The sequence below is a fragment of the Brassica napus genome, chromosome A4 (assembly GCF_020379485.1).
Source record: "Brassica napus cultivar Da-Ae chromosome A4, Da-Ae, whole genome shotgun sequence".
Taxonomy (NCBI): domain Eukaryota; kingdom Viridiplantae; phylum Streptophyta; class Magnoliopsida; order Brassicales; family Brassicaceae; genus Brassica; species Brassica napus.
This window is the reverse complement of record NC_063437.1, coordinates 16,594,686-16,609,181: the sequence shown is the minus strand read 5'-3', so window position 1 is coordinate 16,609,181 and position 14,496 is coordinate 16,594,686. Positions and strand designations below refer to the sequence as shown.

At 31.0% G+C, this 14,496-nt stretch overlaps 2 protein-coding genes across 2 annotated transcripts; both read right to left on the bottom strand.

Moving 5' to 3' along the window:
• Window positions 1–3,092: 3,092 nt before the first annotated feature.
• LOC111215267 (CLAVATA3/ESR (CLE)-related protein 7-like) lies at window positions 3,093–3,604 on the bottom strand. The gene has a single exon (XM_022718692.2). It carries the CDS (start codon window positions 3,391–3,393, stop codon window positions 3,145–3,147), a length of 249 nt encoding a protein of 82 aa, XP_022574413.2. The 5' UTR covers window positions 3,394–3,604; the 3' UTR covers window positions 3,093–3,144.
• Window positions 3,605–12,071: 8,467 nt separating this feature from the next.
• On the bottom strand, window positions 12,072–13,750 carry LOC106352025 (CLAVATA3/ESR (CLE)-related protein 4). The gene has a single exon (XM_048778916.1). The coding sequence runs from the start codon at window positions 13,505–13,507 to the stop codon at window positions 13,259–13,261; it is 249 nt and encodes an 82-aa protein (XP_048634873.1). The 5' UTR covers window positions 13,508–13,750; the 3' UTR covers window positions 12,072–13,258.
• Between the last annotated feature and the right edge of the window lie 746 nt (window positions 13,751–14,496).

The following is a 14,496-nucleotide window of genomic DNA, read 5'->3' as shown; positions in this document are numbered from 1 at the left end:
TAATGTGTGACATACGTACAATTTTTTTATAATATTTACTTCATTATACATTAACAAAGTGATGGAATATATATTTAAACATTAAGAGCAACGAGGCTAGCCATAAAAAAATAGTTTTCTTCTGTAACCTTCACACTTTAGTTCGCAACAATTCGCCACGGTTCATGTATATATGTTTTCGAAGGTCACCGTCCGTCCCATTCACTTGCTTTCTCTAAAGTCATTTTTTTTATTTCTTTATCAATATTCCTTTCTTCATGTGAGATTTTTTTTAAAATAAATTTCAAAGCTCTTAAAAGGTAAACTAACTTAGGAATTGCTATTACTTTAAGACAAAAATACTCGATGATGTAACCTTTTTGTAGTGCTGTGCATCTCCTTTAAAGCGAAAAAACTAAATTTATACATTAACCAATAAGAGATGTGTTATGAACAAAAGGTTGTAGAAAATAAAAAAATGTATTAGGACTTTTAACTGTTCTCTTGTTTGTGTGAATACAAAAATGAAAAGAGTTAAGATGAAACTTATAGCTAAATTAGAAATAATCTGAGCCACAAGAAATTAGATGATATTGCAAATGATTTTATCCATAGTTCGAAAAGTTAGATTTCATTTAAATAAAAGTTTAGGTAATTTTGAAAAATTTCTGATAAAATAACTGGATCATGAGAAATATAGATATAGCCCAAGAAATTTTATAACATAATGGACTTGTATGTGAATTTAAAAATAACTAAATAAAAGAAAATGGCCTTTAAAAAAAGTTATTTGCTTAATAGGCATGTCATAACGGATATTATGAACAATGCTCTAAAAATTAAAAACTTTAGAGAAATGATAGAAAAAATGCCCTCATATTAAATCATGCAGCAAATCAAGTGGAATCAGATGGACTCATGATTGCGTTCATATTTGGATTCGGTTTGGATATATGAGCTTTGGTCCAATCACCTATTTTTACAATAAGCTTTTATTTATATAACTAATAGATTTTTATTTGTATAATTTATCATCAAAATTAATTAAATTTGGTCAAAAAGCTAATAATTTACTAAATCAATGAATAAATTGGTTAAGGCCAAATATTCTCTTTAATTGGATTATTCATATTTAGAAATCAAATTTGTAACATCAACAGTTTATATGCATAGTTCAAAATTAACTGAGATTACTTACTCATTGTGGAATATGAGATTGAGATAAAAAAAATCTTTATCTTTTTTTATTCTTGTTAACATCAACAATTTTTTGATTTTTTTCTTCTCCATTTTTTATCGACATAGATCACAACGGACTAACCCATTTTATCTTCTATATGGGGATGTTCTCATTTAAGAGGACATGAAGAGTCGACCCACCCCCTCCCCCACCCCAACACAGAAGCGAGCTTTGTCACAAAGCATGGCCACTGGACAATGACTATTTCGGCGTCCATCTTTATTTTTATCTTCCTCTTTCTACTTTTTAGTTATATTTTTTATTATAAGATTACACAAAAGTTCTGTTCCATGAGTTGTTTTTATTTTAATAATAAGAAAATAAGAAAGATTGTGGTTTTATGTTGATATTTTAATAATCTGTAAAACATTACCATTAGACTGCAAAATTTATCTAAATACCTGTTTTTATATCGTACGATATCACGTGTTTTAATGGTTTTTGGCCCTTTATTTAGCTTATTTTGGTTCATTTAGATTGAATTTAAGAGCATACATTTTTTTTTTGAATGAATGTTAAATTTTATTCACTCCAAAAAAACATCCTTATTACATTTTACAATGCTTCCTATTCAAAAGATTTTTATAACTCATCTCCCTTATGTTAAAATTCTATACATTCAAAAAATCTGGCCTTGTAGAGAACAATATAATGATATATTGTGTAACTTGGTAAAACTGTATGACTAGGTTATAATCTTACTAAGTTGTATCTTTTGACAAATGTACAACTTGGTAAAACTACAACCTAGTTATACAGTTTTACCAAATTATACTACTTTGTAACTTGGTAAAACTGTATAACTAGGTGATAGTTTACCAAGTTGTACCTTGACAAATGTATAACTTGGTAAAACTATAACCTAGTTATACCAGTCTTGAGGTATAACTTGGTGAAACTAGGACATAGGTACACCAAAAATATAATTTGACAATGATATAACTTGGTTTAACTTGGTTCAACTTTCATTAAAATTCAAAATTCAAATTTTAAATTTGATACCTAAAATTCGACAATTGTATAACTTGGTTCAACTTGGTTCGTAGTTTCATTAAAATTTAAAATTCAAATTGTAAATTTGATACCTAAAATTCAAAATTTCAATTGAGGAGGGAAAACGTAAGGGCAAAATTGGAAATTTCTTATTTCAAGAAGAGTAGAGAGTATGTCAGATTTCGTAAGAGTACCTCATATCACTTTTTGCCTCATGAAGAGTATATGAGATTTTTACTCAAGCCTGTGAAGCTCATATTTTGCTACAACATATAAAATTGAGTTAGATTTCCAACGAAAGTGGTCTCAGGTCGATCTGAGCTGTAATGGGAGTCATAACTAATTTACCGGACATATACCAGTTACTCGAGAACCCAGCGGGCAGCGGCTGGCCCAGCGACCAGTCCGACCTACTGGTCGATTACCTGATCAAGATATCTTATAATATATTATTCTAACGTTTCCAAGTTTCATGTATATTATCTTTTATGAATTGGTTGAAAGATAGTATCTTATTAATTTTCTTTTGAGGATGTAAATATACATTTTAAAAATAATTAGTGTTACATTGCTATTTAATGATTTATTATTGTTTAATTTTAAACATTGTATTATAATCTTCCATTCATGATACAACGATTATTTTAGTTATATGATGATGGCAATAACGAATGTTAGTAAAAACTTAATGATACATTAGTAGCATGCATGCATGCGTATACTGGAATTGTCGTCCGCATGCCAAGAAAAGAAAAATATGGGTACAATCCTTTAAACTTAATTACAAGAACACTTTAGGAGACACTCGATCGTACATATTATACGATTTTATACATCACAGTGACCTTAGAAGTCCACAATATTTGACATGAGATAATAATAATGAAAATAATAATATACATGACAAGAGTGCAACACAAACTCTGTTCAAATCATGGGTTTGAAGACAAAGGATAGGAGTGATGTTGAGGATCTGGCCCTCCTGGAGAAAATCTGTTTATTTCACTTCGTGCTGAAATCTCTCCAAGACGCTTTAGTTCGGAAACATTGTATCCTAACCGTTGCAAAAGATCTTCGCTTTCAGCATCTTTATTGTTCGAAACCCGAACTACCCTCCCTTCTATTCCAGTTACCAGTAGAAATGTGAGCACAAAAAATAATAGTAATGCCTTACAAGCCATAGTGAGGGATTTTAGGTCGAATGAAATTAGGAAATATTAGTAGTAGGAGGCTGGGGAGGGACCTAGTTCGACAGTGGAAGCTGCGACTAAAGAGGAAGCGTTAAGTGAGTCTATATATAGATAAACTGGACGATAAACAAGATAAAATATAATGCATAGTGGCCACTATTCGTTAAGACACCTACGAATTATATATATATATATATGCATAATATATATAGTTACACTGATTGAATATAATTAACAAGCCATTTACTCACAATAGTGGCCATGTCAGTAGCTAAACAATTGGTAGTTGCATATATATATAGGTGTGTATATAATATCGAGGTACATAATTAGTGGACTTAAATCTTTTACTAGGTGATAATCCGCGCCCTGCGCGGATTTAAGAGACTTATAGTTTATCACTTTAAATATATAGGTATTAGAAAAATAAAAATCATAGAAAAAAATATTACATTTTATATGATAAAAGATTCCACGAAATTGTGTATGTTTATATAAATTAAGCTTCGATTTATTTTTTTAACTTGTGTATTTGTTTTGTTACTTTGAAGTATAGGTCTTGGTAGTGAATTTCTAGGAGTAAAAAAGCTTATATAAAATAAATTATGAAGTAAAGTTAAACAAAACATTGGCAATATAATTATTGTTTTCATAAATAAATTATAAATATAAAATAAAACATATGATAAGCAATAGAGTAATAAAATATGAAAGAAACAAAATATAAGAAACTAATATGGTGAGGATGTATTGAGAAGGCCCGCCATGAGTGTTTGCTTGCAAGAATGTTTGTCGTAAGGATGTATTGAGAAGGAGAATATGGTGAAGAAATTAAATAGAAAGCCTTGTATATGTATATACAGAAAGCCTTATGGGAAAAAGGACCGAAAAAAATCTACAACCACCAAAACTAATCTCTTATGGAACAAATGAGTGTAAATTATGATTTTTCCCTTAATAAAAGCTCAATATCAACCATTAGATCAAAATCATTCACGTTATAATGTGAACCGTCAGATTTAACAATAAAATATTTACAACAATGCCATTAATGAATCTTATTCCTTAGCCATCGGATCATATGATTAAGTTTTAATCTTAGCCTTTGGATTTCACCATCTAGCATCTTCTCTCTGGCTGGGTCCCACATAAACTTTAATCACTCTTCTTCTTCTTCATTTTTTTTTTCGTTAACCGCGGGTTTCCGGCGACCGTGGTCAACCGACTATTCCCGTGAGGCCCACGGCACTCCACGTATTCTTGCGATTTAACGCTAGCTCGGGTGGCCAGTGGGACTCGAACTGCGGATACCGTATTGGGGAGGTTTCCCCTCAAGTACCACTAGCCCAAGGCCGCTGGTTTCTCTAACCAAAGCTCTCTTCTTCAACTCTTCATCCACAAACCTTTACATATGTTTCTTAAGGTCTTTCTACAGCTTATGATGCCCTGAAACAGCACATGTGCATCGTCTTTGGTTCTAAAATCGTTTGGTAAGTGTATACTCTCTCCCTCTCTTTTTCTCTCACTCTTCTCTGTCTTTTTTTTTCTAATGTTTTATGTTTCAGTTTAATCACATAATATGTAGATTAACGTTATGAGTAAGATTCTAAGATTTAATATAATGTTTTTAAAGTATGAAGCATGATATTATAGAATAAATCGTTTTGTCTATGGTACAACTGATACAACTTTTGCATATGTATCAAACAATACAGCTGATATTGGTATAACTACTCCAACTATGTCTTATTTACCAGACTAGTGATATTGATATAACTAGTACAACTATTCAGATTCTGAAATTGAAATATTTCATTTGATATTCCATATGAAAAAAAAACAATTAGCTGGCTAAATTGGTAAGTATTTAGATAGGTTCCTTTTTATTTATGATAATTTTTTTTTTTTTTTTTGCAGTTTTCACACCATCTCGTAAGTTTGCATGATCTACCTTATACTTTTAAGGTCTGTTAATTTCTTTGTCCACATAATTTTTGGAAAACAAACATGAAATGTATTTTAACAAAATTGATGATTTTATTTTATTCTGGCAAAGGCATGTACACATAAAGAAGTGGTACAACTGAGGTAAGTTTAAATTTTATGTGGTACAACTTGTTTTTCGATTTCAGTGCCAAAATACAACTATGTACAAACCGGTACAACTCAAAAACTAGTACAACTATGCACAAACCGGTACAACTCAAATACCAGTACAACTATGTTATTTCATCTTGTATTGTGCATCAAGTTTTAAATGTGTATCATGTTTTAAACACTGTGGTTGAACTACATGTTAGTATGTTGCTTTAGTTGTATCGGTTGTACTAAAATAATTGGTGATGCAAATAATTTGCATCAATTTATTTAATAACTGATGTAAATATATAAATTATTTGCATCATTTCATTTTACACAAAATTAGTATCAATTTTAAGAAGTTATTCAAAAATATGAATCATTTATAATTGCTGATTTATATCATTTACTAATTAAATGTAATTTGAAAAAAATGATTAAAATGATTTATTTTGGTAAGTAATTCTTAATTAATAATTTTACGGATTATTTGTATTATTTGTTGCAATTTTGTTTTCTTCTAATAGCTATTATTGTCTTGATAAACAAACTAAAAAATTTCAATTGTCGATAACAATTGTATTAATACATCACGATTAAAACAAGTACTTGCAAAAAAAAAGTCATACATCAAACCCAATATGTTTCTTCTTTCTGGTGATTCGCGTCTTTAGAGCAATGGTTGAAGAATTTTATGGCTCTGCATCTAGCTTTTTGGCCTCGAGACTAAAAAGATGAAGATGATTTTTTTCCGAAAATCGTACAACTAGTATAACTAGTATAACTTATAAATGTATCAATTTCAAATCAAATATTATTAAAAATATACTATTCATATATTTGACACATGCAAGCAGAAGAGATTATACCAATATGTCTTATTGGTTCTACATCATTCTCTTTTCTAGCATTTTCATATGCTGGAAACAATCAATAAAAAAATTATACATCTCATAATTAAGCGATGCCATTTTATAATTTTCTCAAAGCCATGTCATCTTTTTTTTGTGAGAATAAATATGGTGATGACACATAAGAAAATCATTTCTCAAATATGTATAGGAGATACTCAATACTTACTAGTTGTATTAATTCGAGTTGTACTAGTTTGAGTTGTACACATTGTACTAGTATGAGGTTTACTAGTTGTACTAGTAATACTTTTCGTTCTTCATTTTCTTGAATATCATATCGAAAGATGAAATTTGATTCTAGATAAGATATAATTGATTAAATAAAACTATGGGATGATCGATTTGAGATAAAAAAAATGAATGGATGATTGAAGAATTTTTTTGATTTTGTTTTATGGTGAAAAAAATGGGGAAGAAGAAGAACTGGGTTGGGTTTCTTCCTTATTTTTCTTCTTTGGAGGCATAGTTTCTCAAAGAGTGACACGAAATTGGAGAAATATATGAGATTCAAGATGATTGTTGTCGAGTTTGATTAGTGATGGGAGATAGAGGGAGATCGTGATTTTAGTTCGTAGGTTTCGTTGGCTACGTCGAAGACAAAGAAACTCGGGACAAAAGAAATTGGAGATTTAGGTTTATTAAAACATGGTTCGGGTCGGGTTAATAAATGGGTGGGTACACTGACTGGATATGTAAATATGTTGAAGTTTTAGGATTTATGGTATTTTCTGCTTAATTTTAATTTATTTTTAATTCATTAAAAAATAAAAATGAAAAGGGTCTATTCCAGATTTTTTTGTGCACTTCTGGTCCATCTCAGCATTTGATCCATAATTAGTTGCTATGCATTACATGTTATCTTCTAATTTTATCTGTATATAGAATAACTTAATGTTAAGGCCGCAAAGAGTTCGCCCTAAATATTTCTCTCAGACCCGCATCCCGAGGTGCACCGTTTTGGATGGATCTCCTCTGCTCCAGCTCCGTCGCTCCTTCATACTCCCTTTGAAGCAGCTCTGCTCCTCCTCCATCGCCCTTATGGTGAACGCTCCTCCTTCGTCGTTTTCCAGACCTCCTCCAGATCCGCCGCCGTACGAGTATCCTCCGCTTGAAGCTCTCTCTCCCGTCGCTCCTCCGGAACCTCCAGACCCTCCAGACGCCGTCCCTCTTGTGTCCTCTAGTGACTCTCCCTTCCCTTGTGGACACTTATTTCCTGTTGTGTGCAGGTCGTCTCCTTATCAGTTCGTGGAAGGGTCTATTCTTAGATCTTTTCCCGACCTTCTACCCCGCCCTCCTGTTACAGTCCTCCAGGTATATCATAGCTCCTCTCTCTCCGTTTACTTGAATTGGTTGGAACGCGAGTTGTATGGGGGACTTTGAACTTGGGGTCAATGGTTTTAGTTGTTAATGTTCCGATGGCCAGAGTTTCCTTCGGTTCTACCTTTGTCGCCTCGGAGCGATTTCTTCCTGCAGTATGTAGGTCCTTCATTATATTCAGTCTGGTCTTTGGTGTTGTTATTTTGTGTATTCTCTTCTTTGTGGTAGCTGGAAAAAAACCTAGTGACATATGTTACCTGTTGAATATGATCTTGACGGGTATTGTTCTCCCGGTTGTCTTATGTTTGGAGCTGTGTCTCTTCCCAATATTTCCTCTTGTATGGAGTGAATTGGAAGCTCAAGAGTTGCTGGTACTGAAAGAATTTTCTTCCCAGCTAATGCTCTCCTCTGCTGTTGATGCAGTGTCTGTGATCCTTTGGATTACACTTGGTACAATTATTCAAGAAGCTTATGAAATCGTTCTCATGCGATTCTTATTGTTTCTTTTTGTGATTTGTATCAATTCTATCTTCTATTTTATCAGTTTATCATTTTGGTTGGTTCTTTGTAGACTTGTTGTATCCTCCTTTAATATGGAGTTTAAACTCTTTTAAGATAAATGCAAGTTTGGTTTGATCAAAAAAAAAAGAATAACTTAAAGTTTTCTTTTTATAGTCATATATATCCAAATTAACTGAATTCATACAGTCATACTCTTACATACTTATAATCTTTCCGTTCGTATAAGTTAATAAGAATTTTAAACGTTTGGATTAAATAACTCATGCGCAATTAAATTATGAAATATTTGCTAGTTAAAATATATACATGTTCGCCTAACCTTGAGAATCTAAAACAGTGTTTTAAGTTTTTGTAATTCCCAAACTTTTTTAAAATTGTAGATCTGTCTAAAGATATGGTTCTAAACCTTGGGAGGTGTTACCAAAGGTATTTTAGTCCAACGTATCTTAAACAAATATTTAAACTTTTGTATTCTTGGAAGGTTATGTAGACTGCAACTGTATTGTTGATTTTTAGAATGAAATGATGAGAAATTATTCCATTAATTCCAAAAAAAATCACCATTTGACATGAATGAAATGGAATATTCATTCCATCAACTCCACAAAAAATAGATAAATACAAAGATGAATGCTTCCAAAAATTTGGTTATTAATGAATGTAATAAATTATATTACATTTTTTGTTGTATTCCATTACTATCATTCTATTTACAGTATAACCTCTTTAAATTAATACTCTATAAATTAATATACACTAAAAATATTTATAAAATAATATAATTTTATAGTTTCAAATTGAGTTTTTAGTATAAATAGTATATCGATAAATTAATATCTCTATAAATTAATAAAAATATATAGTCTTAGTGTAGTCCCAACATTATTAATTTATAGAAGTTTTATTGTATTTCATTCCATCAACTCCTTTTTGTTTTATCAGTTACAGCCATAGTATACATTCTTTTAATTTTTAGAAGTAATGAAAATGAGGTTTCTGTCCCAAACCCTTGTAGAGCACCATTATGACATCATCACCTAAATCTTGTAGCACTATTAGAAATTATCCATCTAGTTTTTGCATCACCTGTCCCAACCCTTGTAGAGCACCATTATGACATCATCACCTAATTCTTGTAGCACTATTAGAAATTATCCATCTAGTTTTTGCATCACCATACAAATCCATGGTAACCTTAATCGCAAGATTACCTTGAAGACGCTTAAACCACAACAGAACATTCATGATCCTTCTAACTGGTCTTTGTCACATACCTCCGTTTATCATAGATGCGTAAGCTCATTGATACTAAAGGGTGTTTTTGTTATCCCGGCTCTAATGTCATTTTTGTAATCCCAGCTCTAGTTTTTACCGGTTAATATATGATATTGTTCACTTTAGGTAAAATTGGTATAATCTGCATGAATTTGTTCTTGGATTCATTTCCAAAAAACACCATTCTAATCAAAGTTTGACATTTTTTATATATTAAATATTATTTTTCTAAATTTTGATGCGGTACTTCGAGTGATTTCACTTCAAAATCTCTCTTTTATTAAAATATTTAGATCTATTAAAGGACAGCCATGTTCATTACTTGATTTTAAATGAATTGCAAGTTCAGCGACCAAAAACAGCACTCATAGCATGTCGCCAAAAATAATTGGTTGAAAACTTCCAAAAACAATTGGTTGAAAACATCACTAGACGATTATCAACACGCCAATAAAATGGTTAAGGTAATGAAAGAACGTGAAAATGACAAATTCCATTAGTTTCTTTAGCGATTTGATGAGTCTTAATATGGCTCTGTGAAGTCTGATATGCTCTCACGAGTTCCGATTCGAACTCTCAATGAAGCATACAACGGTGTTACTCAACATGAAGAGTCCAAATTCATAACTCATTTACTAGGCTACGTAAAAGTAAAAGAAAGTCCTCAATAAAATTCGGATCAAAAGAAAAGCAACCATATCCCCTTGAGTTTTTCCACTACCAATACTGGATTTGATTACGTCACCTTGGCAGATAAGAATTTGAATAACCAAATCTTAAATACCAAGAGATAAAAGAAAAAGAAAAAAATAATCAAACACACAATGAAATTGGCATTCGAGTTGGTAAGCATTATTAGTACGCAGCAAAGGTTGTTTGCTTTTTCTCTTTTAATCTATTGTGTTCGGGCATGTTAAAGGAGATGACCTAATACGAAAAACCACCTGTGGGTTACCCAATGAGATTAAAATTGAGCAATAATTAATCATATTTTTACGGAACGTATATTTATGTTGTCATATTTTTCTATATTTTTCCCTTGTCAGAAACTTATTTTATTTAATAAAGTTTATCAAAGATCGATGTTGACAAGATGATCACATCGAAAAAGCCAAAACAGATTCTTGAAAAACATATTTAAATGATTAGCAATATGCTCTGATAGATATAATTTTGCAAACAAATCAATAAAAAATTCAACATTGATTTTCTATTTTTGTTTAAAATGTTTAAAATAGGCATTCTATCAATCCAAATAACTTAGCTGCATAGAAAAAAACTATATCACTCATATTGACAAAATATGATAGAAAACAACTTTTACGGATACGTAAAATTCCAAACACTAATATATAAAAATTGGGATTGTTTTTGTTGAATGGATTTATATAAGATGTTTCTTAGATTTGAGATGAGATCTAGATTATTAAGGTTCTAATTCTAAACAAAACAAATATTCGATCGTCAAAATCAATATCCCATGTAGTGTTTCTGTGTGAGCACTACAATAAAACCAGATGATAATCCGCGCATCAATTTTTATAATAATGTTTGATTATGAAATTGTTTTAACATTTTGCAACACTACAATCTTTATCGATTATAAAATGACGAATACAAATGTTGGTCTTTTAAATATATCATCGTTGTTGAAGAGTTAATGTATTATATCTCATTTTAATTATTTTTAATACTTCATGTGCAGAAAATGAATTTAAGTTTTACGGCTGACACAAATCACCAAAACCAGATAGAGAACATCGATTGTATAATTACGAAAGAGGATTAGGTTTTTTGCTCTCGAATTGTTTACAATTGACTCTTTATAAGTGATTTCATTTTCTACCTCTATAGAATTATGTTTTTGTTCTCGTCTTTGTTTCATTGATATGAGTTAAGTTTCTTTTTAACTTCTTTTATGAATTCAATGAATTACATAAGTGTCAATTAAAAAAAATAGACATCTGTAAAAATTAGTTTCACTCTATATGCATATCTAAGAATCAAATTTTTTTTAAAAAAGTCGCCGGCAAACTATATTAACAGGTTAGTGTTCAAATCTAATATATCAAGTTGTTATTGAATATATTTACAGACTCGAAATATAAATATATGTCTAGTATATATCCACCAGCTCGCTCTAAAAATCATCTAATTAGAACAACAACAAAAATTATTTATTTCACCAGTTCGGGTAATAATCCAAATGGGTAATATCCGAACCTGAATGAATATCGAAGATAACCAAATATAAGTATATTTAACTATATATTTCTAGTTTATTTCTCTCTTTTTATTCAAAATATTTATATTAATGATACTTATTGCTCAAAATTAAATAATATACATATAATTATGGACAAAATCATTTGCTACTCACTTAAAATACATATCAAACTTTTGTTTTTTGCATTAATAAAAATTTCATTTAAAATTTCAAAATACCAACTAAATTAGTGTGTTTCTATTTTTAAAGTTTTATTTCCAAACCTATTAATAGTTTAATTTTTTAAAAATTAGAAAATCAGTTAAGTTAAAATATATTTTAAAATATGCTGCTCTCAGTCAAGCGACGGTTGAATTCTAAAATGTGCCAAGTTGGTGCGAGAATTTTCTTTGTTTTAGGATATACATAATAATATATGTGTGTGTATATATAATATAGAGAGAGAGATGCATGCGTGCAAGTGTACTTTCTGAGATTAACATATGTGGTAGCATCCACTTTCGACTGATTACGATTTTTGTCGTGGCATACATCTATGCAACGATAGTAGTGGGATTATCGAATAGAGAGTACGTACTCCACGCTAAAAAGTATTGAATAATGTCTTCCTTTATTTACTTTGATGAGTGATTAGCAAAGCCTGTTCGTTTTAAAATATCTTCGAAATATCCTAAGTAGAGCAGCAGGGAGTGATTTTTTTAATTAGAATAGCATAAATTAATTAGAAATGTAGCTTTTACTGCCGAGACTTCAAAAGTTGTAATGGTTTAAATTTTAAAATGCAATCAGTAGAAATCAATATGTGCTTGTTATAATCTGATACATCTATGCAACGATAGTAGTGGGATTATTGAATAGAGAGTACGTACTCCACGCTAAAAAGTATTGAATAATGTCTTCCTTTATTTAGTTTGACGAGTGATTAGCAATGCCTGTTCGTTTTAAACTATCTTCGAAATATCCTAAGTAGAGCAGCAGGGAGTAAATTTTTTAATTAGAATAGCATAAATTAATTAGAAATGTAGCTTTTACTTCCGAGACTTCAAAATTTGTAATGGTTTAAATTATAAAATGCAATCAGTAGAAATCAATATGTGCTTGTTATAATCTGATACTATATTTGAACTGTAATAAGTTGAACGAAATTAGATTCTGAAATGATATAATTAAACCCATGGACTTGTGCATGGTGGTCATTTTTAACTAACCATCTGTTAAGACAAAAAAAAAGAGAGATATATCATATTCCAGTCCTCATAGTTTTTGGTACACACAAAAGAAATCCGGTTAATATTAAAAGAAGGACAATGATCTAGTACGGCTTGGTTTAGATAAACACACAGACATTCTATTTCAAGATAGTTTGATGTCAATGTTAATAAGATGGTAACCTTAGGGTTACACATTAGCAACAACAAAAAAAAAAAAACCTTAGGGACACACCACAGACCCTTATGCAAAGCCTCTATTGACGTTACAAGCGTGAAAACCTCACCAAAGGATATACCAATTACACACGGTTTTAATGATGTCTAGGGTCCGGTCCACCCGGGCTAAGTCGTTTTGAATCAAAGGTATGGCCTAGGACTGTTTCCTCGCCTTTAGATCTCACCTTCATCTCTTCTGATCTTCTGAGAAGTTCTCTCATCATCTTTCTTATGTTCCCCGAATCTGAAGGCCTCTCTTCCCCAACCAGTGGCCGGCATTGATGCACCGAGAGCTCGAGTAGAAGCAAGATAAGGCAAACCCATAACTTGATGAAACTTGCCATATTCAATTAATTGTGATTAATCCTGCTTAAACTTATCCTTCTTAGAGCTAGTCAAATGTGATATCCTAGAGGCTTCCATCTATAGGTTTATATATAGTTGAGCCATTTCTTAATGAATGTTGACCTGTCTTACTAATCTAAATGTGTATTATAAATAACTTAAGAAAACTATATTAGATGCACTGGTTATCGACACATTGTGATTAAATTAAGATTTTTTTCCCGTTTAAGTGTGAGCTGCCATGATCATATATGCACTAAGTTGGGATCTAGTCAGATGAAGTTTCATGTAATGCCTACAAATCGAACCACAAGATGTCATTTCCCTTTTCCCTACGAGTTCTTGAAAGGCCGTTTTTGCTATGAAAGGCCCCTACATATAAACCATTTCTTTTTATAAAACTAAAACTTTTCCATGTAATTATTTTCTTAATTTTATACATTAGAAGGACGATGCAGTATAATTTATGTTGTATGGGACAATTTATAGAATAAGTCTAACAGATTATTAATTAATTTATAGGAAAACATATTAGAGTTTCTAGTTCAAGTCCAAATATTCTTGACTTGCTTAATAATTAAATACGTCCAATAAAAAGATATAATCATATAGATGGAGGGTTCAATATTTTGGTTCTGTTCCTTTCACTCTCTCTATTTAATTTGTTCATTACAATCTTTTATAATTAAAAGATTTTCCAATTGAAACCCCAAAAATGGGCAATTACACGGTCAATTACGAAGCGGATCCAACAAACTTGGTACAACCATGAGCAGCGGATTCCGAATCCGAGAGACTGCACAGCCAAGTTGCGGGCACAACTCCGAATCTGTCATCTTCTTCACTACGCTTTTTTTTTTCTTTTTTACTACTTGATTTACTAAATTAATTTGCTTCTTTATGCTTAGTTTTGGGTTTCTTTATGCGTAAGCACCATTCTGGTTAAGAGGGAGATCATAAAGGATATCACAACGACGTCAGGAAAACA